This window comes from Cricetulus griseus, chromosome 3 (genome assembly GCF_003668045.3).
Source record: "Cricetulus griseus strain 17A/GY chromosome 3, alternate assembly CriGri-PICRH-1.0, whole genome shotgun sequence".
NCBI lineage: Eukaryota > Metazoa > Chordata > Mammalia > Rodentia > Cricetidae > Cricetulus > Cricetulus griseus.
The window spans coordinates 60,956,057-60,973,720 of NC_048596.1; the positions used below are offsets into that span (position 1 = coordinate 60,956,057).

A 17,664-nucleotide genomic window follows, 5' to 3' on the forward strand; every position below is an offset into this window, starting at 1 on the left:
TACGTATTTCCCCATTTGCTGTGTTCTGATGCCCCAACTTTCCATCTTACATAACGTGGGAACATCGCAACTTCTTTCATTCAAAGACTAGGGAGACTGAGTATGGTTGTATGTGCCTGCAGTCCCAACATTTGGAGGGTAGATACAAGAGGATCAGGCATTCAGGGTGAGTTTTAGACCAGTCTGGACAACATGAGACTGTCTCCAAAAAAAAGAGAGCCAGAAGTGGTGGTACATGTCTGTAATCTCAGCACCAGGAGGCTGTGGTAGGGGAATCACAAGTTAGCCTGAGCTATGTTAGCAACAGTCCATCTCAAAACTAAAAAACCAAAGTAACAAAAAAGGGAAGCGCATCCTTGTAGCTGGCAGAGAGGCTAAGTGCCCACCTGGTAACCAATACTGAGCTCCCTTGGGTTTGTCTGCAGCACCTGTCTGAGTATGTGGATACTCCTCAGCTGGCCTCTGGTTTTGAGGCCACCATCAATAACTTTGACAAAAACTTTTCTGCCCATCTTCTTGATTTGCTGGCCCGACTAAGTGTCTACAGCACAAGTGACTGTGAACATGGCATGGCCAGCGTCATCTCCAGGTAAGTAACGCCCTTCCTGACTTTGAAGCCTAGCCCTGCCATCTGCTTTCACTGTAGCCCTGCTCCCTATAGCCTCCAGCAGCAGACACCCTACTCTGGGCAAAGGCCAAAGAAGGAAGGGGCCAGCTGTGAATAATCTGGTGATGGGGTTATCGATGGGATAAGAAGGGGTTCTGACTTCATTCAGAATTGGGTACTATCCCTGAATTGCCCTTTGAAAAGTGCTAGTTTGTACATTGGGGCCATCTAGTACCCTGTGCCACCCTACAATGCCCTAGTTTCTAGGGTCATTACCACTGAAAGTCACTGCTAGGCACCCTCAGACTCCCATTGCCAGGAGATGCTAGGTGATGGGACCCCTAACCCATGGTGTTGGGTTGAAACCTGCTGGTGTACCCATGCACTGGCAAATGGAGCATGCTCTTCTCTCTGCCTGGAAGAGGCTCTGAGTTGTGTCTGTCGCATGACTGGGAGAAGAGGGGTTACCACATGGACAACCCATGGCAGATCCTGTGTATCTTCTCAGCTTGGACTGGACTCCGCCCTACCCTAGAGCTTTCCTAACTCTCCTTTCCCTCCTCTAAAGGCTGGATTTCAATGGTTTCTATGCCGAACGCCTGGAACGTCTGTCTGCAGAAAGGAGTCAGAAGGCTGCGCCCCAAGTGCCTGTCCCAAGGGGGCCCCCAGCACCAACACCTAGGGTGGCCATCCCTGCACAATGAGCTCACTTCTTAAATATCATCTTCCTGGAATATGTGTGTTGTGTGTTATTACTGGTTAAATATGGTTTGAGTTTCCATTGTGGCTCAATGAGTCCCTTTTTCAAGGGCTAGATTTCCTTTTAGAGGCTTTCCAGGGGGGCTGAAGAGATGGCTTGGTCACTAAAGTACTTTCTGTACAAGTATTAGGATGAGTTCAAATCCTTACCATCTTGTTTAGGGCTTTGATTGCTGTGATGAGACACCATAAGCAAAAGCAACTCCAAGAGGGTAAGGTTTGTTTCATCCTACAGCTTATGATCTAGTCTATTATACAAGACAATCAGGGCAGGAACCTAGAGACAGGAACTGATACAGAGACCATGGAGGAGTACTGCTTACTGACTTTCTCCCATGGCTTACTCAGCCTGCTTTTTCATCACACCCAGGACCAGGACCAGCTCAAAGGCAGCACTACCCAGGGTGAGCTGGCCCCTCCTATATCAAGCATCAATCAAGGAAATGCACCACAGGACAACCTTATGGGGCATTTTCTCAGTTGAGGTCCCCTCTTCTAAAGTATGAAATTTATGTAAGTTTCACCCATTATACCACCTACATAAAAAGTTGAGTGTAATGGAACACTGTATTCCCAGAGCTGGGGGATAAAGGTAGGAGGATTCCTGGGGCTTACTGGCCAGCCAGTCTAGCTGAATCATGAGCTCAAGATACCCATCTCTAAATAAATAAGTAAAAATTAAAAATAGGATGGAGAATAATAGAGGAAGTAAACTGGAATCAGTCTCTCACTTCCATGTCCACAAGCGCACACACATGTACTCAATAAATAAATAAAAATGGAAGCTGCCTGTACCAGAGTAAGATGTCCCCAGACTTAACTGTTTGCCTTTAAAATCCAGTCTGGGGGGGGGGCGGCGTGAGCTTTTAGCCACCTCAGACAGTAAAAGTACATTGTTTGTGCAAGGAACAATATAATTAGAAAATGCCATGTAGGAGAGGTGAGCCTGGGGTTGGGACTGTTCTCTACATGTTTTGGATCTGCCTTGGTGAACACTAGGGGGCAGCATTATTCCTGACTGAAGGTAGCCTTTCTTGGTCAGTGATTGCACAGCTCTTCACCAAGGACCCTTAAGGTGTACTCTCTGAGTCATATCCTTGGAGGTAGGCTAAGCTTCAAGCTGGAAGCTCCTGCCCCAACCAGGGTCTGGATGCCATTTATCCATTTGATGCAAGCCTTGCCTTTAGGGAATTACTCAGCAAAGTACCTAACAAGTTGTGTTGTGGCTGCTTATCTCAATGGCTTTCTGTTTTAGTCCTGGAGTGGACAACATGCCCTTGATATGATGATACTCCTCTGCTCTAAGGTGGTCTGCTTTAGCTAAGCTGCCCTTCCTATGAATAGGTGTGTCCTTTGCAGAATCCAGTTTTAAATATCTGTGCACCACCACCACCCCCACCCCACCCCCCACCCACACACACACACCCTGCTTCCATGGGCTTGGGGAGTGAGGAAGTGCTCAGGAGGAGTGAGAACCAGAGGCAGATCTCTTGGCCCTATGCAGATGATAAGACTGGTGGATGGCCCGGTCAAGACTGGCTAGTTAAGCAGAGCCCCCCTGGAGTGCTTAGCTTTTTCAGCCACACAGTTTCTTCCGGTCTGCAGCATGTGCAGGCTTGCCCGAGTAAATGTCCATTGGCCAACCCAGTGTTGTCAGAATCAATGCCAGACTGAGCAGAGCTTAGCGGCCTGTTTCCAGGAGCCCAGAAACCCATGTTTCTGGTCTTAATCTACAGTTCCCAGGTTTGCATGGGGCCCAACTCCAAACCCTCCAGGGTACCTGCTGGGTGATGTTGGCAATGAGTTAAGGCTGTCTTGAGTGGTGGAGTGAGTATCCATCATTTCCAATGTATTTCTGCCAGTGCAAGACAAGGTTTGCCCCACCTGGTCCTGGCTTTTGATTATACCTTGTTCCTTTACCTTCAGTATGGATGGTTGGACTTTCAAGACAATGGTGCATACTGATAACAGCTCTTGATTTTGCCTCTGATTTGATTAGAGAAAATTACCTTGAACCTTCACTGTCACCTAACTTGCAATGTAGGAGTAGTTAAGGTCCTGCGTATGTGGAAGTCAGCCTTACCCAAGAGCTCTGCCTGGTGCTTCCTGTAGTCTGGTATGTCCGCTCTAGCCCTAAGCACTGTGAGCTGATGTTTCAGGCAGTGAGTTGCCGGTGAAATTCCTGACCCATGGCTGCATTTCTGACCTTATCTCATTCACAAGAGCAGTGAAGTGACAGTATCATTTGTGCCTCAGCTTAAATTCTTAGGTACAGTCCTTGGGATATGGTCGAAGACTCCAGCCCAGTCTGCCCTAGTTTTCCCTTCTTGCTGAACTGCCAGGCTCTGTTGATAGTCTGGGTGTCTCCTCTTACCCCTTAGGTTACATTGCCCTGGTGGGGTGGGTCTGCGAGGTCTAACCACATCTGTGCCCACAAGGCTGGATCACAGTGGAAGACATGGCCACAAATAATAAACAGGCTTGACCACATCCCCAACAGTCCTGGGTTCCCACAGTAACAGACCCACCTGGAGAAGCTGGGAACCAGGCCATGGTAGGGGTGCTGAGAGCTCAGGTTCTAGGACAGCTCTTCCCTTAGGACATAAGGACAGAATTTGGGCCTGCACAAGGAGAACAGTGCATCAGGACCCCCTACAGTGGGGCTAGGATAGGACCCCAAAGGGTCAGTCATGTAAGCTTCTTGCTTGCTGTCACTTGGTCATCTGGGCCTAGACCCACCTATCTGGTTCCTACCTGCCTTTTCCTCTCCAGTGAGGCCTCAAAAGCCTGAATAAGCTGGGCAGGAACTTTGGGAAATATCAGCTCCCACAGGGTGGTCCTGGGCCCACACTGCCCCTCCTTGCCTCTCCCTAAGACTTTCAGTTGCCCAAGAAGTCAGAGTCCCCACCTTCTGAAATGTAGGCTCACAAGTCACTTCCCCTTCAAAAGTCATCTTCTTCTAGCTAGACTCCACCCAATTAGCAAAACCAAGCTCTGGCAGGGCTGGAAGGCTAGGCCTTGGTTTCTTCATTAGGACTGGGAGCTTGTAGAATTGTAGAGTTGGCCATGTTGGTCCAAAATTATGGGAGACCAGTAGGAGAAGCAAAGCTATCCAGAAGCCATTGGAGAAGAGCCTCTGTAAACCCAGAATGCCCTGGAGGCTGCCAGTAGGGTACTGGTACAGAGGTGTACACATCTCGCCACGCCTAGCCCCACCCCATGACCTAGTGATTGGCCAGTCCTGATCTCTGGGAAGGGCTTTCAGAAAGAAGTAACCACCCCAGTGCTCAAGACAGTATTTTATGGACCCTCTAGGGTCAGTGTGCCCAAGACGCCATCATGCTCGGCCTCTGGCTACTCAGCACCCTATGGACAACCGGTGAGTGATGATTATTTGATTTTAAGGAACCCATTCAGGGTTTGGTGGTCTGCCTAGTGGCCAGTTACCATGGTCAGGTCACCTTGTCTCCCTAGAATTGGTCCTTGGGTATGGAGAAAATAGGTAGATACAGAAAAGATCAGAATTGGGATTTTTTCGAAAGTGAAGTGTAAGAGAAGTTGCTTCCTAGGACTTTCCCCTTAAGCTGACTACAGAAACAGTGACACCACTAGGTGTGGTACCCACAGGGCAGCTTCCCTGGCTGCTGTAGGAGTCCCAAGCAGCAAGGTTTACCTGTGGGATCATGAAGGATGCTGAACCCTCTAGCTGGGCAAGGACAACTCAATGATGCAGTGGTCCCAGCTCCCTAGCAACACGGGGTCCTGTCTCCCACTGGAAACTTGGTTTACCTTTGTCCTGGGAGGCCTCTGGCTGAAGTGGCCTTATACTTTCAGTCCTGGAAGTTTAGGGTTAAAAAGCTGCAGCCTTTGTCCATGCAAAAGAGGACACTGGAAAAGGTGGTGTCTAAAACTGAACCTGCCTACAGAGGGCCACTCATCATTTGTTGGATACTGAAGTTTTCTGCTAGGAAGAGAAAAGCCTGAGGGAGGGGTACTTTCTTCATCAATTAGATATGATCATGTAACTAAAGATGAGATCAGGTCAACTCTAGATGTCTGGCAGGCAGACCAAAGGGCCTATATGGATTCTCTCCGGGTAAGTCCAGATAGGCACTGGGGAAGGGTGGGAGCACTGTGCACGGGTTCAGACTGACTCTAATGTGATAGATCTGGTGATAGTTTAGACACAAAGCTATTATCTGAACCATGGGGCCAGATCCTATTGCTGGCACCTAGCCATGTGGCGATTCCCCAGACAAGGGGGATAACACTGACCAGACTTCTTGAGGTAGGATAGTCCGTGCCATGCCTTCTGACCCTCTTTCTCCTGTAGTCATAGCCGCTGGACCTCCTTTGCCCCATGTGAAACAGTATGAGGTGGTATGGCCTCAGCGACTGGCTGCATCCCGCCCCCGCAGAGACCTGCCCTCCCACCGGGTAAGTCCTTTAGCTTGGCCCTACAACCTATTTCTGTAAAAGAACCAGCAGCCTCTGGGGGCTGCCCTGCACAGCTCTAGGACCTAAATCTGTCTGTGCTTCTGGGCATGGCTGTGGTCCCTCCCTCCTGGTCTCACCACTTCCTTCCTCCTTCCACCACCCTGAGTCAGTCTAGGGTCTCCAAGGTAGGCACTAGGACCCACTGCCTTGCTCCTTTGGAGACAATTGGCTCAGCCTGGAGAGACCTGTCACCAAGAAAAGGTACAGCAGCCCCAGGCCACTCCCCAGTTTCAGTTGGCAGCGGTTGTCAGATTAGCTAGCAGCTGCTCACCCTAAAGCTATGTAAATACCTTGAACACCTCTCAGCCTGGGATTTCCTGGGGCTGGGAACTGAGAATTGCCTGAAGACCTACAGGAAGATTCCTGGCCCTGTCCTTGTTTGGATCTCCAGGAAATGTCTGTCTCTGCCTGGGGCTTTCCTCTTTCCTGGTGTGTTCTGTCCCTAGGCCTAGCTGGTTGTACACATGGTGTATGAGTGAAGGGTCATGGAGTGTATAGCACACACCTGCCCTGAACCTCAGGATGGACACCATAGCCAGCTGTGCAATAGTGGCACTGAGGGGGGTCTGTTTACCTTGCCCACCTCCAAGTTGCCCTGGATTCAGTGCCTATCTGGCTAAGGCCATGTACCCCTCCCTACCCTGCTTCCTCTGGGAAGAAATGTCACCACCACCACCACCACCACCACCATCATCATCATCACCCTTGTGAACAAATGGGGAAATGGCTCAAGGGACCAAAGACTTCTATGTTTTTCTGATTTATCTGGGAGACCTGCTTTCCTGTCCTTCCCAAACAGCTCAACCTGGCCCCAGCCACCTACTTCCTTGCCTGAAACTAATGAATTGCCAGGGTCTCCTGGGCAGGCTCTTCTGGGAGCTCTCTGCTATGAAAACCCTAGCCTTCAGCTAAAGGCCATTCACCCTGACTCCCCATCCAGGGCCTGTACCCAGAGAATTTGAGCTATGCTCTTGGGACCAAAGGGAACAATTTCACCCTGCACCTTAAGAAGAACAAGTAAGCAGATTCTGGTTCTTGGGTCAGTCCCTGAGACCAGTGGGAAGTAGGGGCTCCCGTGTGCCAGAATCCTGGCCCAGGCTCCCTATAGGGGCCACTCAGGGTGAAGTAGAACTAAGGAACTTCGATGGTTCTCTTCCAGGGACCTGCTGGGCTCAAGCTACAAAGAGACCTACTCAGCTGCCAATGGCTCTGAGGTGACAGAGCAGCTGCATGGGCAGGTATGGTGCCAGGACCAGCAAGCATTCCCTGGGCCAGTGAGACCATGGCAGCAAGACCTATGCCCCTCTCTCACTTCTTCAGGACCACTGCCTCTACCAGGGCCATGTGGAAGGGTACGAAGGCTCAGCTGCCAGCTTTAGCACCTGTGCTGGCCTCAGGTATGTATTGCAGACCCAAGCAGGAAGTCCTATTCTACAGAAGGGTAAACTGAAGCAGTGAAAAAAAGGACCTTGGCATGAGACTTTGAAAAAAAAAATCTTTCTTTTTCTGTGTTTGGGGCTCTTACTTAGACTCCATTAGGAATTGCCAGCCAGGCAAAAACCCTTCTTGCCTCCAGTGTCCACAAGTCTGGGCATCTCCCACAAGGGCGGGAGGTGGCTGTTGTGGGCAGTAGGCATGGACCACTTGTCCTCCCAGATAGGCAGGTAGGAACAAGCTGACCATACCCTCTGTTCACCTGGCTCTTCCTCAGGGGCTTTTTCCGAGTCGGGTCCACTGTCCACCTGATTGAACCTCTGGATGGTGATGAAGAGGGCCAGCATGCAATGTACCAGGCGGACCACCTGCTTCAGAAGGCTGGGACCTGTGGGGTCAGCGACACCAGCCTGGATGACCTAGGGCCTCGGGCCTTAGAAATCTACAGGTCTCAGCCCCGGGTGAGCAGCAGCATCCCCCGCTGGCCAGTCCAGCCACAGACACTATGCATGGGCCTAGGCATAGCTGTCTGTAGCCCTGAAACAGGCCCGGTGCCCAGTGGTTGGGCCTGGCTCAACCCTGCCGCTACAGAGAAAGTCCACTGCGCCGGAGATGTCTAGACTGCCTCCCAACGTAAAATTGGGCTCTGGGGTAAGTTGGGGCCAGGGCCAAGAATGCTAACTGGATTCTTTCCCTAGAACTGGCTACTAGGCAGAGAAACCCGCTATGTGGAGTTGTATGTGGTCACTGATAGCCAAGAGGTATGGGATGCAGGGGCTGAGGGGGCTGGATGAGCTGGGATGAGGTTGCCAGGCCTCAGCCTAAGGATCCTGTGTTTCCAGTTCCGGGAGTTTGGGAGCAGAGAGGCTGTACGCCAGCGTGTACTGGAGATAGTAAACCACGTGGACAAGGTGGGTTGCCCAGGGGTGCTGACACTTAGAGAACGTGCAGCTGTTTAGGGTGGAAAGGCCAAGATAGCCAATCAAGAGGGAAACTAGTTCAGGGCTCTGTACTGAGCTCAGTACCTGACCAGCCAGCGCCTAGACTCAGTATCTCCCAGTGGTGAAATGGATGTAATGCCCTGTCCATCCCCACCCCTGGCCTAACCCCAGGGGCACTTCTCATCCTCTGCAGCTTTATCAGGAACTCAATTTCCGTGTGGTCCTGGTGGGCCTGGAGATCTGGAACAGGGACAAGTTCTACATCAGCCGCTATGCCAATGTTACACTGGAGAACTTATTGAACTGGAGGGAACAGAACTTGCTAGGCCGGCACCCACATGACAACGTGCAACTTATCACGTGAGTGGGGATGCGCACCCATCCACCACAGTGAGACAGAGATTTGGCCTCTTTGGGGACAGCCTAGCCTCGAGGGCAGGACACCCGAGCAGAGATGTGCAGGGATGAAGAGGGGCCAGGAACCATTCCATGTCATGTCTGTTTCTAGGGGGGTCGATTTCATTGGGACCACTGTTGGACTGGCTAAGGTGTCTGCCCTGTGTTCCCGGCACTCAGGAGCTGTGAACCAGGTAAAAGGAATTCTCACCCAAGTTTTTCAAGCTGTCTGGTAACTGAACAGTCAAACACAGAGCCAGAGTTGCGGGGTAGAAGTGTCCGTTCAGGTCCCTAAGACACCATGAAGCAGTCACCTGCTCTGGGGATGGATTTGGAACCCTTCTTTTTTTTAGGGTATTAGCAGGAAGCAGTATCATGCCACCTAGGGTGGCAGAGGGCATGTGGGTAGATGGTAACAAGACAGTACTAATGAACATATCCTCATAGGACCACACTAGAAGCCCCATTGGTGTAGCATCCACCATGGCCCATGAGCTGGGCCACAACCTGGGCATGAGCCATGATGAGAATATCCAAGGATGCTACTGTCCTGTCCCACGTGAGAATGGCGGCTGCATCATGACGCAAAGCTTGGGGTGAGGTCCTTGGGACATATTGGATAGGAAGAGACAGATTGGCATGTCGAATTTCCTAATGGTGACATCCCTTGCCCTTAGCTCTGCGTTCCCCAAGAAATTCAGCAGATGTAGCCAGGTCGACCTAGAGGCATTCGTGGTGAAGCCCCATACAGACTGCCTGACCAATTTCCCAGATGTCAACCGGTTCGTGGGTGGCCCTGTGTGTGGAAACAAATTTGTAGAGCGTGGAGAGCAGTGTGACTGCGGTACACCTCAGGTCTGTCTCACCCCATCTCTGCCCCTTGCTGGTCAGCCCCAGCATTAGTGTAGGGGGCTCAACTCAAGGTCCTTTTGCTTAGGTTAGCCTCTCAGGCCCTGATGTTATGTGCCCACACCACATTTGGCCCTTGGGATCACCAATTACCACATTTCCCTTTGAGCCCCTAATAACCTATAAGGGAGTTGGAGATAAATTGGCTGCAGCCGCTTACCCAGTGATCACCAAAGGCTAATCCACTCTGGAACAAGGTCTGGCTAGGTTGTAGCTGCTCAAACCATTGTCCCCCTAGGACTGCACGAACCCCTGCTGCAATGCCACCACCTGCCAGCTGGTCAAGGGGGCAGAATGTGCCTATGGTGCCTGCTGTCATAGGTGCAAGGTAAGTTGGACTCCACCCAGAAAATTCCCCAGTCAAACCCAGGACAACAGGATACCTGTGAAGGCATCATATGGGCCTGTCCCACAGTAAACTTCTCTGTGGGACCAGGTGAAGCAAGCTGGTGAGCTGTGTCGCCCCAGAAAGGACGGATGTGACCTGGAGGAGTTCTGTGATGGCCAGAAGCCAACATGTCCTGAAGATGCTTTCCAACAGAATGGCACACCCTGCCCAGGGGGCTACTGCTTTGATGGGAGCTGCCCCACACTGGCGCAGCAGTGCCAGAGGCTGTGGGGGCCAGGTGAGGCAGGAATGAGCATAGGATGGGGGCCAGCTTGTGGCATATCTATGACCTAAACCAGTCTATTTTCTCCTGGCCCTATAGGTGCTCGGGTTGCATCAGACTCTTGCTTTACCTTTAGCATCCCTCGGGGCTGCAGTGGCAAGATGTATCCTGGCAGGTAAGTATCAAGGCCAAACTGTTGTTGCTGGATGTGGTATGTCTTCAATGGCAAGGCTAGTCCACAGAAAATCCCCCATAGAGGAGGCCTGCTCTGTAAGGCAGGTGGCTTTCCTGGAGTCTTCCCTGTTTCAAGTCATCAGCCTGAACCTGTCTTCCTTGAGGAAGGAGAGGTCCTGGAACCATCTCCTGCAGCATCCAGGCCCCTGAGCATATGCCCAGGACACCTGTGACCACAGCCTGCCCTATGTCTGCAGGATGAACCGATGTGGGATACTGTACTGTGAGGGAGGCCAGAAGCCCCTTGAACGTTCCTCCTGCACTTTCTCCTCCTACTACGGAGTCTGCCAAGCTCTCAACACAGACAGCAACAATGGTGCCTATGAGATGGTACTCCAGGGTACCAAGTGCGAGGAGGGGAAGGTAAGCTGAGAAACACTTGAAATCTGTCCAGGGCTGCTGATGACCAAATGTGCCCATATGAGTCTCTGATGATGTCCTATACAGACAGTGTTGGCTGGTGGAGGCATGTGTGTGGAGCCTCTATTATGCCCTAGTCAAAACTGAACAGGTAGCAAGCAGGTCAAGTGGAGATACCTGTCTGGAGACCACCATACCCAAAGTGTCCCCAGGGTCACCTAGCTTATCCAGTACCACCCTCACGGCTGAGCCCTCAACCCCCCACCCCCACACACATACATGCACACACATACAAGTATGAGGCCATACTTGTTATCTTGGAGTGTGAACATACTAGCTGTCCTGGACTAACCTTTGGGTTTGAGGATTGTGGGGTGGGGGTTGGGTCTAGGCCAGCTGCCCAAGACCCCTTCCACCTTCCAGGTTTGCATGAATGGATACTGCCAGGACCTCCGTGTGTATAGATCTGAGAACTGCTCTGCTAAGTGCAACAACCATGGGGTACGTGTGACCTTGAACCTCAGAAAGCAATATACCTACTGTCTGGTGTCCTCAAGCTAAGTGGCTGCCACCACTTACTTTTCTGATGGAACTTGTGGCAGAAATAGCTGTTGATATAGCAATGTGGGCTCAAACTAGCCTATATCCTTCTAATGGAGGCATCAACAAGGCCTCTCTAAGGCTGAGGTGGGACAGGTGCTCTCCACTGAGCTTGTGGCCAATGGACAGTGTGGTCACTAGGGAGACTCCTTATAAGCCAAAACTGACTGACACATGTGGAGGAGGACCCTATGTGTGCTGCAACCTGCCCTGCTGCCCTGTAAGGTGTCTGTCCTTGAGACCCAGCTTTCCCTTCAGGTATGCAATCACAAGGATAAGTGCCAGTGCCATGCAGGCTGGGCCCCACCCCACTGTGCACAGCGGCTAGCAAATGTACCAGATAAGCGAGCAGGTACGGTCCTGAGGATGACAGGAGCTGGTGGTATTTGTGGGGGCCTTAAGGGTGGTCAGGGGGGATCCCATAAGTCTACTTCTCAAAGGTAACACTTTGTCCTATTTAAAACAAGGCTAGATAGCCTTGGCCCAGGCACCCAGGGCCACTCCCCACAACCCCTACAGTGTGTTCCTCCCCAGTGGTCACTGAGCCTGCAGCTGTCCACAACACCACAGCCTCCTGGGACTGACTAGGTCTCAATGGTGGCACTGTGGGGCTGGGACTCACTACTACTTCGTCTTCTAACCCATTGCCCGAGAGAGAGCCGGAAGAGCTGGTGTAATGTACTGGGCCATCTGCTGGAGTTCCCAAGCGTTTGACCACATGTGGGGTGTGGGACCTAGGATGTGGTCAAGGGGGACTGATTCTTGGGCCAGTGTCTCCCAAGGGCCCTCCACAGCTCTTGATTAAGTTGGTTTCAGTCTTGGGTGATCATGTGGCCATGTGTCCCACAGCGACTGGGAGCCTTCCAGTCGGTGTGGTGGTGGTTTTGGTGATCCTGGTAGCTGCGATGATCATTCTGGCAGGTGTCATCATCTACCGAAAGGCCCCAAGGCGCATCCAGAGGAGGTGAGGCTGTGGCGGTTGTGACATACCTACATATGAGACACATATTTCCTGCGCTCTGCACTTGGGAAATGGCTTTGCTGTTACTTAAGAAAGGAGAACCATTGCTTCTGTCCGCAGGCCCAGGCAGAGGCATTCAAGGGGTCTTGGGGTTCTCTGGGTGTTGAACAGGCCTGGGTGGGAAGCTCAGGAGAATCCCAAGATCTTTGTTTCTTCTTCTTAGAGGCTGTAAAGGCACAGTGTGTGCAACACAGAGGGGTACACTACGTCCAGAGTTGAGATAACCTCCCCACCCCTAGCCATGGCCAATATGCCCCACCAGGCTCCCACTTTACCCTGTACCAAGACCTTGACCCCTAAGCTGACTGCCAAAGGACAGTTTACCCGGGTCCTCTAAGCACTTTCTAGCATAGCTGCTGAGAGACTTGCTCCTTGGCTTCCTGGACTCACACATGTCCCGTGACTATAGCTTGTCCTGTGTAGAGTATCCCAGGGCAGAGATGCCAGCCTGAGTGACTGGGAGGAGGGCATGCCCAGGAGCCCTGAATTCTCTGCCTGGAAGTAACTATACTTTTATTTGTCTCTTTTTCTCCCCAGGAGTGTGGCACCCAAGCCTACCACAGGACTCTCCAACCCCTTATTCTACATGGGGGACAACAGCCTGACAGATAAGAACAGACTTCCAGGCCCTCCAGAAGTGGTTTCTACCAACAAGCCCCCAAGACCCACAGTGACACCAAAGAGGCCACCCCCTGCAGTAAGTACTGTCCTCTGACAGGTTCTTGGAATTGGGATGAGGGGAACTCGGGCTCTCTATCCCTCTGCCTCAGGGTTTGGCCCATTAGGGATAGTGAAGGGATCTACATAGTGAAGCCTTTTTGTGCAAATTAACTCATGAGCCATGCAATAGCCTGGAGCCTTGAGAAGCATTTCAGTTGAGGGAGAGGAACTAAGTTAAGACCTGTCTTCTAAAGATCTCTATTTGGGGTTTAGACTCTCAGACCTGAGCTAAGAGAAGAATGTCCTTGCTGCTCCCTAAGTGATAACATAGCTAGGGAGTGGGATGGGCCATGCACCTAGCCTGGGTGAGCAGGAAAGGGGAAATATCATTTGGGGAGTGTAAGAGCCTTGGGTCCTAAAGCAGGGGACCTGGTGGGCATGGGTTGGGGGCTTAGCACTGCTTCTTAGGCCCAGGCTTACATTTCTGTTCCCTGAAGCCTACAGCTGCTACATCCAGCCCACCACTCCCTGTTCCAGTTTATACCCAGCAGGTACCAAATCTGGTAAGCCTTGGGAAACAGCCATATGAGTTCTGAGGACTTGGAAACCCCCTGGGAGTGGTATCTGGTGGCTGACTCTGTGGGCCTGGGGCCCTAGGGAAACAACTGCTGTGTGGGCAAAGTAAATTAGCCCTGCCTAGTCAGGGTATTAAATTGAACCTGGGTAGATTCAGGAAACCTGAAAAGGAGGAGGTACTGTTCTATCCCCCCAGCCCTGAACTGGTCCAGTCTGTGGGTTCTGATTCTGTCTTTTTTCCCCAACAGCTTAGACCTGTTCCACCCAACAAGCCCCTCCAAAAACTGAACCCCAAGCAGGTAAGGGGACAGACAGCCTTAATTCTGAGGATACAACCCCCCCCCCACACACACACACACACTACTGCAAGCCTGTGGCCCTTTGGTACAAGCCGTCCTACGCTTTCTCTTGGGAGGAAACTATAGGGATTTAGAAGGTCTCCAAATGACACTGATTTAAAGCTTTGAAACTAGAGATTCATTCTAGTTCTTTCCTCCCACATTGTTGGAGTCATTCCCAGCAGAGCTCTTCACCTCTAGACAAAGGGAACCCCTTTTCTCAGACCTAAAACGGGTGGCCTATTTGGTATCACTGTGGGTCTCCGGGACTTGTTGGTAGAAACCACCTCATGAGGGCCTGGAGGTCTGCTCTTATCTGGCAGGCTGTTGTCTACCATGTAGAATAGGGGATTGGAGAGCCCTGTGGTGGGCTTGGGTGCCACACTCCTAGGGAGAAAAAAAGATAAGACAATGGTGTAGTCACTTCCAGGTAAAGAATCCAGGACTCCTGGGCATTCCTCCTGACATCTCCTATTTCTAAGAACCCATGGGACACTGCCTGAGTCCCAGCCCTAGATGGCTACCGTAGGGTCATGGCTGGGCTGATAGTGAACCTGTGTGTGCATGTGGCACATAGGTTTGCCTGTCCCAGGAAGCAAATGTAAGGTAGCAGCAGGACAGAAGCCCACTGGCTCCTGAGTTCTGACACAGGCCTTAACTGCACAGCTCAGCTGCCCACATGACCTGTGGGACCTGAAGAGTGGGTTCCTTGCTCTGCCTGAGGTCTTACTGAGAACTTTATCTGCTCTTCTGGGCACTTGTGAACTCTCAAGTGGCTTTCAGTCCACATTTCTCATGTTGAAAGTGCTAGTTGACAGTTTTCTGAGTGTCCCTCTGTCCACTTCTTAACTTCTTATTGTAAGTGGATGTGGGTGATACACTGTTAGCAGGAAGAGCATGGAAAGTAACCAAGATGGCATGGGGGTCTGAATGCCAATGAGTTCTCCACTGGGAGCTATCTTTGTGTTAATGAACTGATGCCTAGAGAAAGAAATGAATGCACGCCTGGGAGATCATTGGCAGATGCTTAAAATACCACATCTCTGGAAACTTTGACACTTGCCTTTTAACAATTGTCACAATGTCTTGCTACAGTGATTGTGTTTTCTTCCTTTTATTTATTTATTATTGTGTGTGAGCATGAATAGCATGGTCCACATGTGGAGGCCCAAGGACTGCTCTGTGAAGTTGACCTTTACTTGGTTCTGGGGATCAAGCTCATGTTGTCAGGCTAGTGCTACAATCACCTTTCCTGGATGATCAGCCTCAGTGGCCCTTGCTGCTGCTGCTGCTGCTGATGACTATGTGTGTGTGTGGTGCTTGCATGCTACAGTGTGCTAGCAGGGTCAGAGAACAACTTTGTGGAACTGGTTCATTCCTTCTACTTTCACATATGTTGCAGAGATTTAACTCAAATTGCCATGTGTGCACAGCAAGTGCCTTTACCTAGTGAGCCATCTTACTGGTCCCTGGTTTTTGTTTGTTTGCTTTGTTTTGTTTTTTAAATTGGGTCTCACACTGTAGCTCAGGTTGACGTAGAACTCACTATGTAGTCCAGGCTGGCCCTTAAACTCTCGGCAGTCCTCCTGCTTCAGCCTCTTGAGAATAAATAGGTGTGATTTTCTGCTTTTCTTTTTACGTTTTGGGGGGAGAAGGGGGTTTATTTATTTATTTATTTATTTATTTACTTTTGAGTTAAGATCTCACTACGTAGTCTTGACTAGCCTGAAACTCTCTTTGTAGACCAGGCTGGCCTCAAACAGAGATCCACCTGCCTCAGCCTCTTGAGTGCTAGGATTAAAAATGTGCATCACTGTGCCTGGCCAGGGACTGTTTAGACTTACATAAGAGCCGAAAAACTCTAGCCAAGTGGGTGTGCACATCTTTAATCCCAGCACTCAGGAGGCAGAGACAGGCAGATCTCTGAGTTCAAGGCCAGTCTGGTAAGCAGAGTGAGTTCAGGACAGCCAGGGCTACACAGAGAATCCCTGCCTCAAAAAAAAAAAATAAATAAAACAACAAAAATTAACCCCAAAACAACAACGAAAGAAAGACAAGAAGAAAGAGGAGGAAGGAAGGGAGGGAAGGAGGGGGAGAGAGGCAGGCAGGGAGGGAGGGAAAACCCTAGGAGCCATCCAAAAGGCAAAATGGGGGCAGTGCACAGGGATTTCTGAGCAAGGATTAAGAGAAACTGGATGAGAAAGAAGGCCAAAATATGCCTCACCCAGGAGGAAAGCTTGGCAGAGCCTTCAAGATATGCTGAAACCTAGCAATGCTGGGTTACCATCCTCTCTAGGAATGTGGAAATGCAAAGAAATGTGTTTTAGTAGTTAATTCTTTCCTTTTGAGCTTCTGATACCATTGTAATGTACTGTTGAGACTGTAAGATGTGTTAGCACAGTTAGCCAAGAAGAGGATCTCTGCCAGCTTCAGATTTTATCTTCTGAGTGGTGTGATCCAGAGGGGTTTTCTACAGAGCTGTGTGAAGACAGAAACCTCAGGACTAGGTTGGAGATGAGCAGAACAGCCTTGGTAGGATAAAGCTGAGTACAGTACTTGGCCTACTTGGGAGATGCCCTCCATCATCTGTGTCTGGTTCCTCCCAGGTCAAGCCAAATTTTGCACCCCCGACACCACCGGTTAAGCCTGGGTCTGGAGGGACCGTGCCTGGAGTGACTCAGGTGAGCCCCGGTAGGAAAGGAGTCTATCTTGCTGGAACCATCCTGCTGACTATGGCATTGCTCTGGAGGCTTGGATGGTTTTTTTGGGGGGGGTATTGTTGTTAAAAGTTTTGTTGACATATGAAAAGAAAAGGGGAAAAATCCTCAGTAACAGGCTTGATGCTTGCCTTATAATCTGCCAGAACTTTTCAGTGCTTGCTGCTCTCAGAGGCTGTCAATTTTTCCTTTTCATGTGGCAGTGAGAAATCTATACCATATATGAAGTTATCTTGTGTGGATGGAGTTATTGATCCTGCTGTTAGGGGAAGGGAGAATCTAAATTTAAAGAATTGTACCTCTTAGAGCAGACAAGATTCTCCTAACATCAATTTTCCTTTTTTTTTTTTTTTTTTTCCTGGCAGAGAGCTGGTGGTCCAACGGATGCTCTGAAGGTTCCTTTCCAGAAGAGGTGACCAGCTAGGGCACCCAGGGGCCATCGTAGGCTTGTGGAAGTTTGGAGTTACCAGTGCTCCTTCGGCAACAGCCCCCACTCAGGCTGGACCTGCAGTCACTGTTCCTACCTCAGGAGTAATCTCTATGCGGCTCTTGCTGTCCAGCTGCCCACTCGAACCAGTGTCCTCTCACTGGCTTTAGACAGCTTAGGCCACATGTCTGAAGTTGCTAGGCTGGGGTGGCGTCACCCTCAGTGAGCGACTGTACCTGTCTTCTGGTGTGGACAGGATGCCAGGACCCCCCCCTCCCAGAAACGTCTGCACCCGCCCTTACCCAGCGACCCCTCTCCAAGGCCGGGGCAGCTTTGCACAATTCCTGTATCTACTACATCCTACTCATGTACTAGACTTAGGGAGGAAAAGCCACCTTCTGGGGGGAAGGAGGGAGTAATGGGACAGGAGTCGCCGTCATTTCGGAGTTGGGACAGAATGGTTGTCTAACTTACTGCTAAACACTATTCATTAATAAAGATTTTATTTTATCAGTAGATTACAAACCACGTTCTGATTTTATTGTACCAGATCAAACTATTTCACCTACCTTCTCCC

General features: G+C 50.6%; 2 protein-coding genes across 5 annotated transcripts in view; both read left to right on the forward strand.

Annotated features, from left to right (window-relative positions):
- The window catches only part of Tubgcp2 (tubulin gamma complex associated protein 2), a 24,227-nt gene extending 22,841 nt beyond the window's left edge, over positions 1-1,386 (forward strand). For all 3 annotated transcript variants that reach the window (XM_027409057.2, XM_035442125.1, XM_027409058.2), the window contains exons 17-18: positions 426-589; positions 1,176-1,386. In XM_027409057.2, the coding sequence (XP_027264858.1) occupies positions 426-589; positions 1,176-1,311 (300 nt within the window). In that variant the 3' untranslated portion in view covers positions 1,312-1,386. The remainder of the gene's footprint in view (positions 1-425; positions 590-1,175) is intronic.
- Positions 1,387-4,019: 2,633 nt separating this feature from the next.
- On the forward strand, positions 4,020-17,612 carry Adam8 (ADAM metallopeptidase domain 8). 2 transcript variants are annotated; one of them, XM_027409059.2, is made up of 24 exons: positions 4,020-4,745; positions 5,700-5,803; positions 6,804-6,880; positions 7,023-7,101; positions 7,184-7,260; positions 7,575-7,758; positions 7,996-8,058; positions 8,140-8,208; positions 8,432-8,598; positions 8,747-8,828; positions 9,082-9,230; positions 9,312-9,489; positions 9,782-9,871; positions 9,980-10,169; positions 10,254-10,329; positions 10,586-10,751; positions 11,172-11,249; positions 11,607-11,700; positions 12,198-12,312; positions 12,907-13,066; positions 13,527-13,592; positions 13,854-13,904; positions 16,550-16,624; positions 17,026-17,612. In XM_027409059.2, exons 1-24 carry the CDS (start codon positions 4,706-4,708, stop codon positions 17,074-17,076), a joined length of 2,481 nt encoding a protein of 826 aa, XP_027264860.1. In that variant the 5' UTR covers positions 4,020-4,705; the 3' UTR covers positions 17,077-17,612. The 2 variants fall into 2 exon arrangements, with proteins under 2 accessions (XP_027264860.1, XP_027264861.1); XM_027409060.2 differs by having other exon boundaries at positions 4,026-4,745; positions 12,270-12,312.
- The last annotated feature ends 52 nt before the right edge of the window (positions 17,613-17,664 follow it).